The sequence below is a fragment of the Citrus sinensis genome, chromosome 9 (assembly GCF_022201045.2).
Source record: "Citrus sinensis cultivar Valencia sweet orange chromosome 9, DVS_A1.0, whole genome shotgun sequence".
Lineage (NCBI taxonomy): Eukaryota > Viridiplantae > Streptophyta > Magnoliopsida > Sapindales > Rutaceae > Citrus > Citrus sinensis.
In genome coordinates, this window is record NC_068564.1 from 29023014 (window position 1) to 29038797 (window position 15784).

The 15784-nt window shown below is 41.6% G+C and overlaps 3 protein-coding genes across 4 annotated transcripts in view; all 3 read left to right on the forward strand.

The window, feature by feature from the left end:
- The window catches only part of LOC102609562 (disease resistance protein RPM1-like), a 141365-nt gene that overhangs the window by 50900 nt on the left and 74681 nt on the right, over positions 1 to 15784 (forward strand). The gene's annotated exons all lie outside the window — the stretch shown is intronic.
- The window catches only part of LOC127899965 (disease resistance protein RPM1-like), an 86666-nt gene that overhangs the window by 25389 nt on the left and 45493 nt on the right, over positions 1 to 15784 (forward strand). The window lies entirely within an intron of this gene.
- The window catches only part of LOC102608608 (disease resistance protein RPM1-like), a 37646-nt gene continuing 26316 nt past the window's right edge, over positions 4455 to 15784 (forward strand). The window contains exons 1-2 of one of the 2 annotated variants that reach the window (XM_052433488.1): positions 4455 to 5778; positions 11063 to 11331. In XM_052433488.1, the coding sequence (XP_052289448.1) occupies positions 4623 to 5778; positions 11063 to 11331 (1425 nt within the window). In that variant the 5' untranslated portion in view covers positions 4455 to 4622. The remainder of the gene's footprint in view (positions 5779 to 11062; positions 11332 to 15784) is intronic. The other variant, XM_052433487.1, reaches the window with a different exon arrangement.

Here is a 15784-nt window from a genome sequence, read left to right on the forward strand (position 1 = left end):
ATATAGATGTACAACCCTAAAGAATAGAATCCTAACTAGAAAAGCATTACAGATTCATAATATATATACAAATCTAATTGCTTTAAATATGAAACCGAATTCTATATGACTTCTATATACAAAACCGAATGCTATACGAATTCTATACGTTAATAGGCTTCAATAGTTCCAACAAGACACTTGGAAGAGTTGGTGAAGGTGTGGGCTATCTTGTCCCCAAATCACTGATTCTGTGTGAAAGATACATCGCAGAAGTACCTGGATTCCAAACAGAAAATACTACGAGTTTGTATCCTATGGATGAACGTCACTGTCAGCGCACTTAGAGATCAGCACAGCTGCCAAGGATAAGGCCGGGTTTTAGTTGCCAGCCTTAAGGGAGAAGTGGTTGGCATTATGCGTCTGCGGAAACTTGAGCATCCTTCTACCTTGTGAATTCTAGTTAAGCATATGTTTCCTAGTACAGGTTGAAAGCATTGATCTGCTTCCACTTTTGTTTCTTTTAAGAATTAAGAATTTCAATTATCTGTTGGTGTGTTGTGTGGTGTTACCAACCTCCTATTTGCAAATCGCTTGCTCTGTTGCCTGTGTATAGAACTAAAATTAGCTTAACAATGGCATGTGACATCAGTTCTTCCTTTTATTTTGATTGTCATTGCTCAAATCTCGAATGTACACTGTTCTCTTGCATTAATAGAGTCCCCTGTTCCAGAAAATATCCACTTAGCCAAAATATCCATTCAACCTCTATTCTATGTTCAAGATTCAGGCACGTTTGACCAAAAAGGCACATACATTCTGCTCTCAATCTGTGAGAAGTTAAAGAGGCCATGCTTATAAAAATTCAGTTTCCGCGTACATTCGAGATTCCAAGGTGAATGTCCCACTTCCTTCACAAACTTGTGAAGCTTTCAAACAATCAATTTTTCTTACATTGTATATTTGGAAGAATTAGAACAAGGGAGCAAAAGATTCTCATGCTGATAGTTCCCATTCTCCATTGTTAGACCAAAATATGAAAGACCCAAATGCATGAAAAATATAGGCCCAATGAAATTATTTTATATAAAATAACTCAGGTCTGTTCTCTATAAGAATAGCCAAGATACTAACAATTCTAATTAAAGTGTCTAAATTCAAGACACGATAAAAAAACCAAAAGCATGATTCAACAAAGAATGACCTAGGTCCATTCTTTACAAAGAACGACCTAGGTCCATTCTTTACAAAGAACGACCTAGGTCCATTCTTTACAAAGAACGACCTAGGTCCATTCCTCACAAAAAACAACATAGGCACTTAGAAAATATTTCTAAGTAAAACGCCTAAAGGACGAGTCTTCGACAAAGTGCCAAAGACATGATTTAACAAGAATGACCTAGGTTTATTCTTTACAAAGAACGACCTAGGTCCATTACTCGCAGAGAACGACCTAAGTCTATTCCTCGCAAAAAATGACCTAGATACTTCGAAAATATTTCTAAATAAAAGCACACGAGCTACTTGAAATGGGCCTACGGGTAAATACACATTCTACGGAATGGGCTTACGGGCAAATACACATTCTACGAAATGGGCCTACGGGCAAATACAAATTCTACGGAATGCGCCTACGGGCAAATATACATTTTTCGAAATGTGCATATGGGCAAATATATGTATTTTACAGAATGCACCTATGGGTAGAATGTACTTACGGGCAAAATATTGCAAAATCAATCCTCTTTGTAAAGAACCAATATAAGTGCCGAATTTAAGTTAAAGTCCATTAAAGGTTAACAGCCTAAAAGCATGACAAATGTCCAAAAATTACTTGTCATGAACAAGCTTGACACATAATGACATGTGTCTTTATGCATGAGTTTTGTAGACACTTGTCATTAGGACAATGCCACGTGCCATGATGGCACCTCCACCTCATGGATCAAATTGCCTATATAAAGACCAAGACTCCCCATTTGAAGGTAAGAGAAAAAGGGTAAGGAAATGATGTCCTTCTCTCTCTAAATTATCTCTTTACAATCAAATTTAAAAGACTGACTTAAGCGTCGGAGAGTTATTGCCGGCAACTCCGGCACCCTTTGATAATTGTTTTTTTTTGCAGAACAATTAACGATAAAGAGACATGTAATTTGAGACACTCGCCTCAAGGAAAAAAAAAGCCACAGAACTCGATTTAGAAGAAAACCCGAAACACAAATCAATCGTTGTACAATGAGCAAAAATTTTGCATCAACAGTTGGCGCCGTCTGTGGGGACTTGAACAAAAAGCCACATTGGCTTATCTTGGGCGTCAATGATAATTACAACTACTTTGATCTTGTGGCTAATGATAAAAGTTTAATGGAGGTGAAGATCCCTTTCCAACAAAAATGATACTTGGTTGAGTCGGGTAGTGAATCGACAGTTGTATTGCAATTTCCCCTCACCAGCAAAACTTGAATCTTTCTACACAACATGAAAGGTATAGTTATGTAGCCAAACTTCAACGACAAAGAGAGAGCTTGGCCACAAATTATAAAAAAGTGTACAACGAATTTTGATTTTCATCCGACTAAAGAAGAAAAAAAAACTTTTGTTGTAACTGTACCGGTGGCCAACAAGCGGCCTCATCGTTGAAATAGTGTCTTGACAAAATGCTTAAGAGTGTGTCTCATTGTATCGCCCAAATGACATGTCGTCGACAAATGCCGAGGGCGTAACTTAAAAAAAAAAGGGTGACCTAGGTCAAATTTCACGAAAATGACCTAGGTCCTTAGAAGAAAGTTCTAAGTAAAACGCCCCAAAGGCAAGTTTATGCATGAGTTTTGCAGACACTTGTCACTAAGACAATGCCATGTGTCATGATGGCACCTCCACCTCATGGATCAAATTGCCTATATAAAGACCAAGACTCCCCATTTGAAGGTAAGAGAAAAAGGGTAAGGAAATGTTGTCCTTCTCTCTCTAAATTCTCTCTTTACAATCAAATTTAAAAGACTAACTTGAGCATCAGAGGGTTATTGCCGGCAACCCCGGCACCCTTTGATAATTGTTTCTTTTTGCAGAACAATTAACGACAAGGAGATGTGTAATTTGAGACACTCGCCTCAAGGAAAAAATAAGCCACATAACTCGATTTAAAAGAAAGCCCGAAACACAAATCAATCGCTGTACATTGAGCAAAAATTTTGCATCAACATCCATAATTGATTGTAGCGCGTGTTTTAAAGCATATCTAGCATTAATGAATGAAGTAGAAATTTCAGGAAGCCAAGAAACTTTGTGTGCACTGATTGCCTCTAGATTGTGAATTCAATTGATCTCGTCTTGGTTGAAGTAGATGATAGTATATAGTATCTGAGTTTTATTTGAGATTCCAAAAACAATCCTCCATGTGAATGGTTAAGTAGAGATTCACGTTGCTTTCTTTTTCTTTAGAGGAATGGCTGACCCTTTGATCATGAAATTATATCACGGCTATCACAAAAACTCAAGTAATTCTATTCATATAATCAAAATAGAGTTGAGTTTGAGCTCCTTCATTTTAACTGATTTATTATGATGCATAACCACAAATGATGAGATGGTGTTGGACATGATAATGGGAATTAGTTGTCAACGAGAAAATTAACTTCGCAAGAATACAGTTAGTCGCAGAACTGTCCTAGTCCTTGGAAGTACTTTTAAAAGAAAGATGCATCAATTTGTTTGTGTAGCTTACTGTGTGGTTAGAGAGTTTCGTGCTCTTGGTCTTCTGAGCTTTCTTACTCTTGATTCTATAGACCTGCGCCCAACATTTATCAAGGTTTGGTTTTCTTTATTTTTTGCTCTCTTTGTGGCTTTTTTGTTTTTGTTTTTTTTTCGTTTATGGCTCTTAAATTATCACAAAAGACTAGTCTTCTCTGGTCTCCGGGAAGAGAAATGGAAACTGCAAAAAGTTTTGATGACTTTTGTGCAATGTAGGACCCAATAAAGGACCCAAAAAAATTGAACACACTTTTGTTGTTTTCTAATTTTATGAAGGAATGAGAATGATTTTTTTTTTCTTTTAAATTAAAGAATGAGAATGTTAGTGTTTTCAAAAGAATTCAAGTGCGTTACAAAACGGTGACATCAAACAAGTTTTTCATATTTTTTCTTTTTGAAAAACAAAAGACACCATGATTATATAGCTTCTCATTTTTTCTTATTTTTGGCAGTAATGCAACAATAAATATTGATTAAGCAAATTAGTTTTCAGGAGATTATATGCCCGATCAAAAGAGAGCATCTGTGGTCAAGTGTGCGCCACACATATTATAGAGTGCGAGAGCGCGTGGGATGAGCTTTCTTAAGAGGGCGCTGGGCTCCACAGCAGAGCTTCCCCAATGAAAGCTCGCCACTCATTAAGCTACTCCAGATATACACGGCTGCAAAAATAAACAAATCAACTTGCAATAAAATAAATATTAAAATAAACTGAAAAAAGCTCAAATGCCGACAAATTCCACTTTGCTTCAAAATTAACTTTATAGTAAGTATGAAGAATAAAATATAAACAATCAACTTGCAAGTTGAAAATTCTGCATTCTTAAACCAATGTTCAAACAGTGTATGCAGAAGCATCCATCTGCTTTGTAAATTAGACCTGCTGGCGTGATATGGCGGAGGCTGCGGTGAACTTTGCAATAGAGACCTTGGGTCCTTTGCTTGTCGAAGAAATCAGATTGTGGGGAGGTGTTAGGAAAGAAGTTCAAAGCATCAACAGCGAACTGGAGAGTCTCAGATCTGTCCTCAAAGACGCAGATGCAAGGGCAGCAGTCGAAGAATTAGAAGGAGGCGGTGAGGAAAGTGTCAGAACTTGGGTGAAACAACTGAGGGATGAAGCTTATCGCATTGAAGATGTGATCGACGAGTACACACTCATGGTGGCAAAACTCCCTCATGGGAGTGGCCTCGTTGGTGTTCTCCATAGAATCAGTCGTTTCATAAAGAAGCTGAAGCTGCGGCGTGGAGTTGCTACTGAGATTCAAGATATCAAATCAGCGCTTGCTGATATAAAGCGAAGGGGAGAAAGCTATCGATTCAGATCTATTGATGAACCATCGAGCAGTGGAACCAGAAATGTTATCCCACATGACTCTCGAGTTCGTTCCTTTTTCGTTGAAGATGATGAAGTTGTGGGCATCGAATCCATTAAAGATAAATTGATTGATTTGATGGTGAACGGAAGATCCGAACGTTCAGTGGTTGCTGTGGTGGGTGAAGGAGGACTAGGCAAGACCACTCTTGCCGGGAAAACTTTTAACAATGAAGGTTTAAAAACTCACTTCAGTTGCCGGGCTTGGGTCACCGTTGGGAAAGAATACAACAAAAATGATTTGTTGAGGACAATGCTAAAGGAGTTTCACAGTTTCTCAGGGCAGCCTGCTCCAGTCGAGATACACGACATGGAAGAGATGGAGCTGATCACCACGCTGAGGGACCACCTGAAGGACAAGAGTTACATGGTTGTGTTCGACGATGTTTGGAAGATTGATTTTTGGGGAGACGTGGAGCATGCTTTACTTGATAACAAGAAAAGCAGCAGGATAATTGTCACAACACGGCACATGAATGTCGCTAAGTTTTGCAAATCATCTTCCCTTGTTCACGTCCATGAGCTTGAAACTTTGCATCCGAATGAAGCGTGGAAACTTTTTTGTAGAAAGGCGTTCGGACCAAGCTCTAGAGGCTGTTGTCCTTCAGAGTTGAAGGAGTTGTCCCAGGACATCCTTGCAAAATGTGGAGGTTTGCCTCTTGCTATCGCGGCCATAGGTGTGTTGAAAATAGCAGCCATGATCTCAGCCAGTCAACTGATGACCTCAATGACACAGTGGCATGCCACCTGAGCTACTCACAATTACAGTCAGCTGATGAAAGAAATGAGAGGAATTCAATGAGGTGGCAAAACAGTTACACAGAGGAATATCAGCACATGGGATGATTGGATGAAGATTCTAGAAGCTCTATATCATTGGCCAATGATTTAGTGATTGTTTTTGTTTTATCTGAATTTGTTATCTTTTAGCTAGCTGTCATTTTGTTTTCTTATGTATATATACGTTGGCCTGTAAGCAATGAAATCAATTCAAGTTTTATTTAGAGCAAACGAAAGCTCTCTGGTTTTACTCTGCTCTGCTTGCTAAGAAAAAGCAATTCTTTAAGAATTTTAAGTTGGTATCAGAGCCATCTTTAAAGCTATGGCAAGCAGTAGCAACACACAAGCAAATGTGAATCAAAATGATCAGATGGGCAACTTGAATCAAAATGAAAACCAAAACACTGAACGAAGTTCAAGTCACAACACACCCTCACCCACTCAACACATCACTAGCAGCACATATGTATTCACAACCCCCATTAAGCTCAATCAAAACAATTTCATGCTCTGGAGATCACAAGTGATTTCCAGCATTAGAGCAAATGAGCTTGAGGGGTTCATAGATGGCAGTCATATCTGCCCTCCTAGAGTCTTCATAAACCTTGGACAAGACCAAACAATAGTTACCACACCCAACCCAGAATACCAAGTCTGGAAGAAACAAGACCACATTCTTCTGAGTTGGTTGTTATCTTCACTGACTGAGGAAGTTTTAGGCACTGTGGTGGATTGTTCCACCTCTCTTGAGGTGTGGACAACTCTTTCCAATCAGTTTGGTGCAAGAACTAGAGCTAGAATCTTACACCTCAGAACACAAATCCAGACCACCAAAAAGGGTTCATTAACTATTCATGAGTATTACTCTAGAATGAAGTCCATATTGAATGCTCTTAGGGCTGCAGGGAGTAACATGAGTGATGATGACTTCACCATGTGTGTATTTGCTGGTTTAGGATCAGAATATGACCCAGTTATAGCCAGCATAAACTCAATGCAAGAAAGTCCCTCACATTCTGAAGTCTATGGCATGCTTCTCAGCCAAGAAAACAGAACTGAACATAACTTAAGCTCAGGGACTATAGAGGCAAACTATGCACAAGCAAGAAATGGAAGAAGGAATTGGAACAACCACAACATGGCTGGAAACCAACACCAGCCTGGAATAGTCTTCAGAACCCCTGGAAATGGATCTGGTCAGGGAAATCAGAACTCTCAGGACAAAGGGAAAGGTAAAGCTGTGAGTGATGAGGATGGTTCAAATCCAAAGGGGCCTTGTCAAATTTGCTGGAAAATGGGACACACAGCTGCTGATTGCTGGCACAGATTCAAAAAGAATTATGTGCCACAACCAAGCCAAAGGAGAGAACCAAGAGGTGCATATGTGGCTGCAACTGATGGCCAAAGCAGTGGAGCCTGGTACCTGGACAGTGGTGCCACAAACCATGTGACAAATGCTCTTGGTAACATAAACATCAACTCTGAGTATCAAGGTAATGAAAAATTAACTGTTGGAAATGGTGAAAAACTCCTGATCTCTCATGTTGGTAACTCTATGGTTTCCACTTTAAATCCACATAAACACATTGTTTTGAATGACATATTATTTGTGCCAAGCATCATTAAAAACCTCATTAGCATTTCCAGATTATTACATGACAATGATATTGACATTGAATTTCAAAAATCTGTGTGTTTTATCAAGGACAAGAGACAAGGGAAAATTCTGGTGAAAGGAGTGGCTAGAGAGGGGCTTTATGAGTTGCTGTGCTTGCCTACTCACCTGAGTGGGAACAAAACTCCTTATGCTGCTGTTTTATCTTCATCTTTTATGTCTGAGTCAATAAGTTGCATCAGCAATCCAGTATCTATGTTGTCATTTAATCCTAGTGGTGTCAAGCTAGCTAATGTTTGTTTTGAGTCTTCTAGAACTGATGAGTCAAGCAATGATGTTTTGAAAGATATTGATCTCTGGCATCTCAGACTAGGGCATCCAAATGAGTCTGCCTTGAAAAGCACCTTGTTGTCCTGTAATCAGTTCAAATTAAACAAGAATTCTGTTCCTTCATTTTGTTGTGCATGTCAGTATGGAAAATTGTCTAAGCAAAATTTCAAAAGCACAGAAACTAAAACCAGCAAAGCCCTAGAGCTGATTCATGCTGACCTATGGGGACCAGCACCAATTCCTTCAAATCATGGACACAAATATTACATATCTTTTGTGGATGACATGACAAGATACACCTGGTTGTTTCCTTTGGCAACAAAATCTCAAGCTCTCAACACATTCATCACCTTCAAAAGCCAAATTGAAAATCAACTGAATCTGAAAATTAAAGCACTACAGACAGACATGGGAGGAGAGTTTAAACCATTCAAACCATTCCTTGACAAAGAGGGCATTATATTGAGACAATCATGTCCTTATTTACATGAACAAAATGGGAAGGTTGAGAGAAAGCACAGACATGTGGTAGAAACTGGACTCACATTGCTGGCACAAGCTAAAATGCCATTAAAATTCTGGCAAGAAGCCTTCAGTTATGCTACCTACACTATCAACAGATTAGCCTCACCTGTTATTGGAAACAAAACCCCCTTTGAAATGCTTTACCATTACAAACCAAATTACTCACAAATCAAAGTGTTTGGATGTGAATGCTATCCATTTCTAAGACCATATAACAAGCACAAGTTTGATTTCCATACTGCCAAATGCACACTACTAGGAATAAGCTTAACTCACAAAGGATATGTTTGCATGCATCACTCAGGTAGAATATATGTCTCTACAAGTGTCAGGTTCAATGAAAGCTCATTCCCTTTTTCTAATGACCCCAAGTTCAGCAGGGAAGAGTCCACAAGTCAGGATGTCTTCCTTAATCTTTTAGAAAAATTTCAGGTCGTGTCATTCTTCCTTGATACTCCTCAAAACACTCAGTTAGCAGCTGATCAAAGCCACTCTCTTGAAGCTCCTGAAACCACAGAACAATCCCAGAACCTTGACCAAGGTAAGACACAACAGAATTTAAGCAATGATATGATATCAAATAATCAGTTATCCTCACCTCATTCAAATCACCAGCCTCAAGCAAATGACCAACCTTCATCCACTATCACAGCACCCAACACAAAAGAAGTTATATCATCACACCCTATGGTAACAAAATCTAAAGCAGGGATCTTTAAACCAAAATTGTACCAAATCACTACTCAACCACACATAGCATTACCCTCAAACACCTCAGAAGCTTTAAAAGAACCAAGCTGGAAAAGGGCAATGGAAGATAAGTACAATGCATTGATGAAAAATGAAACATGGACCTTGGTACCAAATGACTCAAGCCACAAGCTAATTGGAAATAAATGGGTGTACAGAGTTAAAGAAAATCCAGATGGAACCATAAACAAATATAAGGCTAGATTAGTGGTGAAGGGGTTCTTGCAAATTCCAGGCATTGATTTCACAGAGACTTTCAGCCTAGTTGTCAAGGCTGTAACAATCAGAATCATCCTCACTTTGGCAGTGAACAATGACTGGTTGCTGAGGCAGGTAGATATAAACAATGCCTTCTTGAATGGTGAGCTGACAGAGATGGTTTACATGCCACAACCTGAAGGTTTTGTGAACAAAAGCAAGCCAAATCACATATGCAGATTAAAGAAAGCACTGTATGGCTTGAGACAAGCCCCCAGGGCATGGTTTGACAAACTGAAGGGTGCCTTAAACTCTTGGGGATTTGAAAATTCTAAGTGTGATACCTCATTGTTCTACAGAAAAACTAAATCTGAGATAGTTATATTGCTTATTTATGTTGATGACATTATTATTACTGGTGATAATAGTGGTAGTATTGAAGAGCTGGTTAGCAACTTAAATAGGACCTTTGCCTTAAAGGATTTGGGAGAGCTAAACTTCTTTCTGGGGATTCAGGTAAACAGAAAACAAAATGCCATTTTGCTGTCTCAAACCAAGTATATTCAAGATTTGCTTGCCAAAACAGAAATGAGTGACTGTAAAGGAATTGAATCACCTTTCAGTACCACAGAAAAGCTGAAGAAGAATGAAGGAGAAAAGTTTCATGATCCCACATTGTATCGAAGTGTTATAGGCAGCCTGCAGTATGCAACACTCACAAGGCCTGAGCTTGCTTACTCAGTGAACAAGCTCAGCCAATACATGTCAGATCCTAGGCAACCTCACTGGACAGCATGCAAAAGAGTATTGAGGTATCTTAAAAACACCATGAACATGTGTCTGAAATTCAAGAAGTCAGAGTATTTTGATCTGGTGGCTTACACAGATGCAGACTGGGCAAATGATTTGGATGACATGAGGTCCATCAGTGGCTATTGCGTATTTTTGGGTGGAAATCTCATTGCTTGGAGCTCAAGAAAGCAAGGTTTGGTTGCTAGATCTACGGCTGAATCAGAATACAGAGCAATGGCCCTCTGTGCTGCAGAAATTACATGGATTAGCTCCTTACTAAGTGCGCTGAAACTAGAGATGCAAAGAACACCAACAATCTTAAGTGATAGCACAAGTGCAGCAGCAATAGCTACCAATCCTGTTTTTCATTCAAAGACTAAACACTTTGAGATAAACGTACATTTTATCAGGGATAAGGTAGCTAAAGGTGAAATGGAAATCAGTTTTGTTGCAGGCAGGGATCAAATAGCTGATGTTCTAACTAAGCCGTTACCTTATTACAAATTTAGCTGCTTCAGAAGCAAACTCAAGGTGTTTGACAAAACCTTGTGTTTGAGAGAGGGTGTTGAAAATAGCAGCCATGGCAGCCATGATCTCAGCCAGTCAACTGATGACCTCAATGACACAGTGGCATGCCACCTGAGCTACTCACAATTACAGTCAGCTGATGAAAGAAATGAGAGGAATTCAATGAGGTGGCAAAACAGTTACACAGAGGAATATCAGCATATGGGATGATTGGATGAAGATTCTAGAAGCTCTATATCATTGGCCAATGATTTAGTGATTGTTTTTGTTTTATCTGAATTTGTTATCTTTTAGCTAGCTGTCATTTTGTTTTCTTATGTATATATACGTTGGCCTGTAAGCAATGAAATCAATTCAAGTTTTATTTAGAGCAAACGAAAGCTCTCTGGTTTTACTCTGCTCTGCTTGCTAAGAAAAAGCAATTCTTTAAGAATTTTAAGTAGGTGGACTTCTTTCAACCAAGAACAGGGTTGTATCTGAATGGAAGAAATTATTTGATCGGTTGGGCTCAATGTTAGGAAGTGAACCCCATCTAAAAGACTGCAACAGAGTTTTATCTGAAGGGTATCATGATCTTCCTCACCATCTCAAATCATGTCTTCTCTACTTTGGCTTATTTCAAGAGAGCTGCAAAATTAACTGTGCTAGACTCATCCGTTTGTGGATAGCTGAGGGCTTTGTCCAGTACAGCAAACGCCCCACATCTGAACAAGTTGCAGAAGAATTCTTGAATGAGCTCATTGACAGAAGCTTGGTACAAGTTTCAGAGAGAGATATTTCTGGACGAGTTAGAATCTGCCAAGTTCATGATCTTATGCACGAGATCATCACCAGAAAAACTGAAGAATTGGGCTTCGGTCGTGTGCTGAACGGAGAGGACTCGAGTCATTGGAGTAAAACTCGACGCATTACTCTACAGAGAAGTATTGATGATGGTGCTTTAGAGAGCATCAAGGACTCAAAGGTCCGTTCTGTTTTTCTTTTCAATGTAGATAAGCTGCCCGACTCTTTCATGAATACAAGTATTGCCAATTTCAAGCTCATGAAAGTACTAGATCTGGAAGATGCTCCTGTAGTTTACCTTCCTGAGGGAGTGGGAAGCTTACTCAATTTACACTACTTGAGTTTGAGAAATAAAAAAGTAAAAATAATTCCCAAGTCCATTGGAAATCTTCTCGGTTTAGAATCTTTGGATCTGAAAAATACTTTGGTGAGAGAACTTCCAGTCGAGATCAGGAATCTTAAAAAGTTGCGTTATCTAATGGTGTATCAGTACTATTTTACCTCAGGTTCTAGTATAGCAGAAGAAGCAGCAGCGAAATTACACCCGGGCTTTGGGTCTCTAACGAATCTGCAGAAGTTGTGTATTATAGAAGCTGACTCTGAAGTGCTCAAAGAGCTTATGAAGCTAAGGCAGTTGAGAAAGTTGAGCATTAGGCCCCAGAATGGAAATGGCAAGGATCTGTGTGTTTTGATTGCAAATTTGGAAAACCTAGAGAATTTAATAGTACTCATGAAAAGCAAAGAAGAAGTACTTGACTTGCAATCTTTGAGTAATCCTCCTCAATATCTGCAGCGTCTCTACTTTAAAGGGGATATGAAGAAACTGCCGGATTGGATTTTTAAACCAAAAAATGTAATCAGATTGGGTTTGGACTTGTCGGGATTGACTGAGGATCCAATCAGAGTCCTTCACGCCTTGCCTAATTTATTGCAACTTAGACTCGCAGGGACATACAACTACGAGCTTTTTCACTTTGAAGCAGGTTGGTTTCCAAAACTCCAAATATTGAAGCTCTTTGACTTCGTCGCGGTGAAATCGGTTATAATAGACAAAGGTGCGATGCCTGATATTAGAGAACTGGAAATTGGGCCTTGCCCGCTTTTGATGGAGATTCCTATTGGAATTGAACATCTTAAAAAACTTAAGCTGTTTGAGGGAAATACTCCGACGAGACCAGACGTGATGAGCAGATGTTTAGTGGCAGAATTCTGCGAGCAGGTATGTCCTGTAAGAGCCAGGTAGCAGGGGAACAGGGGCAGAAATATCCTGCTCATCCACGAGCACGTCATCTGCGAGGCCAATTTTCTGTAAGAGGCATAAAGCCATTCCTGCTGTATTCTCACTGAGGGTTGATTCGAGGAGACTCGGTCAACGACAGTTGGCGAGGCATGCTCTCCAGCCCGAGAATCTAGGCACGAAGGCCACGCAACCACCCACGACTACGAAAATGGGGAATCCACGTTTGAGAGGTGGGAGGATAACGGACGTAGACTGCGGAAAACTGGGATTCAGAGGAAGCCTATAAAAAGGTAGCCAACGAAGGTAAAAGGGTTAGCAATTTTGAGATTAGAAGAGAGCTAAAGAAATTCTAAAGAAGAGAAAACTACGAAAAAGCCATAAGATCTGTGGCAAGCGTTCCTCGAACCTTCATATCTGACTTGAGCGTCGGAGGGTTTGCGCCGAGAAAACAACCGGCGTACTCTGACCTGTCTGTGTGCGCAGGAGCCTCTGGAGAAGAAGCCTTACGAGGAGACCTCCTGGTCGTGGTGAAGTTGATCGAGCAGAGAGCCTGGTCGTAGAACGGGGAGAACCAGAATCTCGCATCAACATTTTGGCGCCGTCTGTGGGGAGCTGATCAAAAAGCTTCTGTTGATAGCAAGAAGAAGAGTGAAGCAAGTGAAAAACAATGGAGACAGGAGGAAGTAGTGCACAAGGGAGTGATATGAGGCTTAACGATTCCGTGACTCTGAGGGAGATAGCCAGTGAAGCACGGGAAAAAGCCATGTTCGACCGGATGGAACGGATGGAAAAGCAGATGGAGACCCTGACAACCATCCTGCATGAGTTGCGGAGTGAACGAAGGGTAACCCAGGAGGAAAGGATGAGAGTTGGGGGAGTGGCTCCAGGTCCCGATAGTACGAGGAGAAGTCAAACCACCGGGAGAGTTGGCGGTGAGAGAGGTAACATACCTCTGCAGGGAGAATTCCGTAGAGAGGAAGAGCAATCCCCGGCAAGACAGATTTTTGACGAGGACGACGGGGTGGCAAATGCAAAGGAAACGGAGTTGAGGCAACACTTGTTTGATGTTGAACAAGAGCGGGATCAAGCTGCAGCACGTGACCCTGGTCGTGCAGTGCAGCTGGAGGAGGAAGTGCGCAGACTAGCGCAGATAATTGACGACATGCAAGGAAGGAGCAGACCTTCTGGTTGGAGGATAATGCTGGATGGAGAATCACCGCTCGCAGCAGAGATCATGAGGGCAGTTATTCCGAGAGATTTCCGCCTCCCAGACCTTAGGTATTCGGGACGAACGGATCCGCTGGTGCACATAGAGCGTTTCAACGACATAACTGGGGTACAAGGATTATCTCAATCCCAAAGGTGTAGGGTGTTCCCACTATCCCTTGAGGGACGTGCACGAGAGTGGTATAGGAAACTTCCTTGGGGGAGCATTAAAACCTTCGAGCAGATGTGCCAGGAGTTTGCAGAGCAGTTTCGTGGGGCAATGGCACCAGAAGATGACATGATGGAGCTGAAAGCATGAAGCAAGGGGAGCAAGAAACCCTTCAGGAATTCATCAAGAGGTTTCATCGTGCTGTCCTCGATTTGGGAGCCTTCGACCATCCTCAGGCACTAAGGGGATTGAAAGAGGGAGTGAAGATAGGAAGGCTGTGGTACAACTTGAGAAGCCCAGCTATTCAGACGTATGCAGCCGCATACGAGCAGGCTAAAAGAGACATAGAGATCGAGGAAGAAAAGGCAGCTCGGATTAAGACAGACCAGCTGGAGGGGCTGGAAAAGAAAGAGAAGAGGGTATTATCGGGAAATGGGCCGATCAGGATAAGGGACCTCCAGGCCTCAGGTAGTGGAACAGGAGGTCGGATAACAGCTCACCAGCCTCATCAGAGGCCACCACAGTATCAGCGCAGCAGGGCGCACCCTCCTCGTTCCCCAGCTATGGAGCCTTGGAGAAGGCATGATTCGGCATATGGTGGTCTTCATCAACACTCCCACAGTAGTAGAGGGAGCAGACCAGAAATGCTGCCATCGCCTCCAACTCAGAACGGAGCAAATAGAGAAAGGGCTGTGCACCTGATTGACCAGAACCAGGAGTACGGGCGATACATCTCCTTGAAGATGTCCCTGGACGAAGTATACGAGGCCATAAAGGACCGAGGATTGCTGTACCTCCCTGCCCCAATAACAAAGCTACCCGGCAGGAGGGATAGGGGACGCCATTGTAAGTTCCATGGCACTCATGGCCATACCACCGCAGAATGCAAAGATCTCAAGACCCAGGTTGAAGATTTGGTGAGAAATCGGTACCTGGACGAGTTTGTAGATGAGACTTTCCCGATGGTGGCCTCGACATGTGAAGGGGAGTAGAGTGGCAGAAATTTGAGGCACGAGCAGCCTACAATAAGGGTGATTGCTGGGGGCCCGCCATTGGCTGGAGATTCCAACAGATCTAGGAAGAACTATGCTAGATACGCCATGACTAGTAAAGAGGTATTCTTCAACACCCCAGCAGCCAAACGAGCAAGGGTCAGGCAAATGCCAATCATGTGGACGGATGAAGATGAGGAAGGAATTCTATACCCCCACGAGGATGCTTTAGTCATCAAGGCTACTGTCGCTAGCAAGAAGTGTGACCGGTTACTGGTTGATACAGGGAGTTCAGTTGATGTGTTATTTAAGTCAACCTTGGAGGAGATGGGAATAGCAGACCGGAAGTTGGAATACACCAATACCTCCTTGAAGGGGTTTGGAGGAGGAAAGTTGGTCCCTCTGGGCGTGGTCGAGCTGCCTATCACGATTGGGAGCTCCCCGACAAAAAGGACAATGATACTGGACTTTGTGGTAGTGGATGAGGAAGGTCCTTATCAGATGATCCTAGGCCGGCCATTTCTGAGGATGAGCAAAGCGGTGCTGTCTAATCATTATCTGGCTCTCAAGTACCGGGTGAATGGGGTACTTGGAGTGGTACGAGGAGACCAGATAACATACCTTGGTACCCGAGTGGAAGCCGGGAATGGCAGCTAGTCGGACCCGGAGTCTACAAGTTGGTTCGCACGGAGGGCCACGAGGTGAAACGCCCCTGGAGCGCGGCACACCTCAGGAAATATTTCTAGTAAGACTCATTCATGTTTTAAAATTTTTT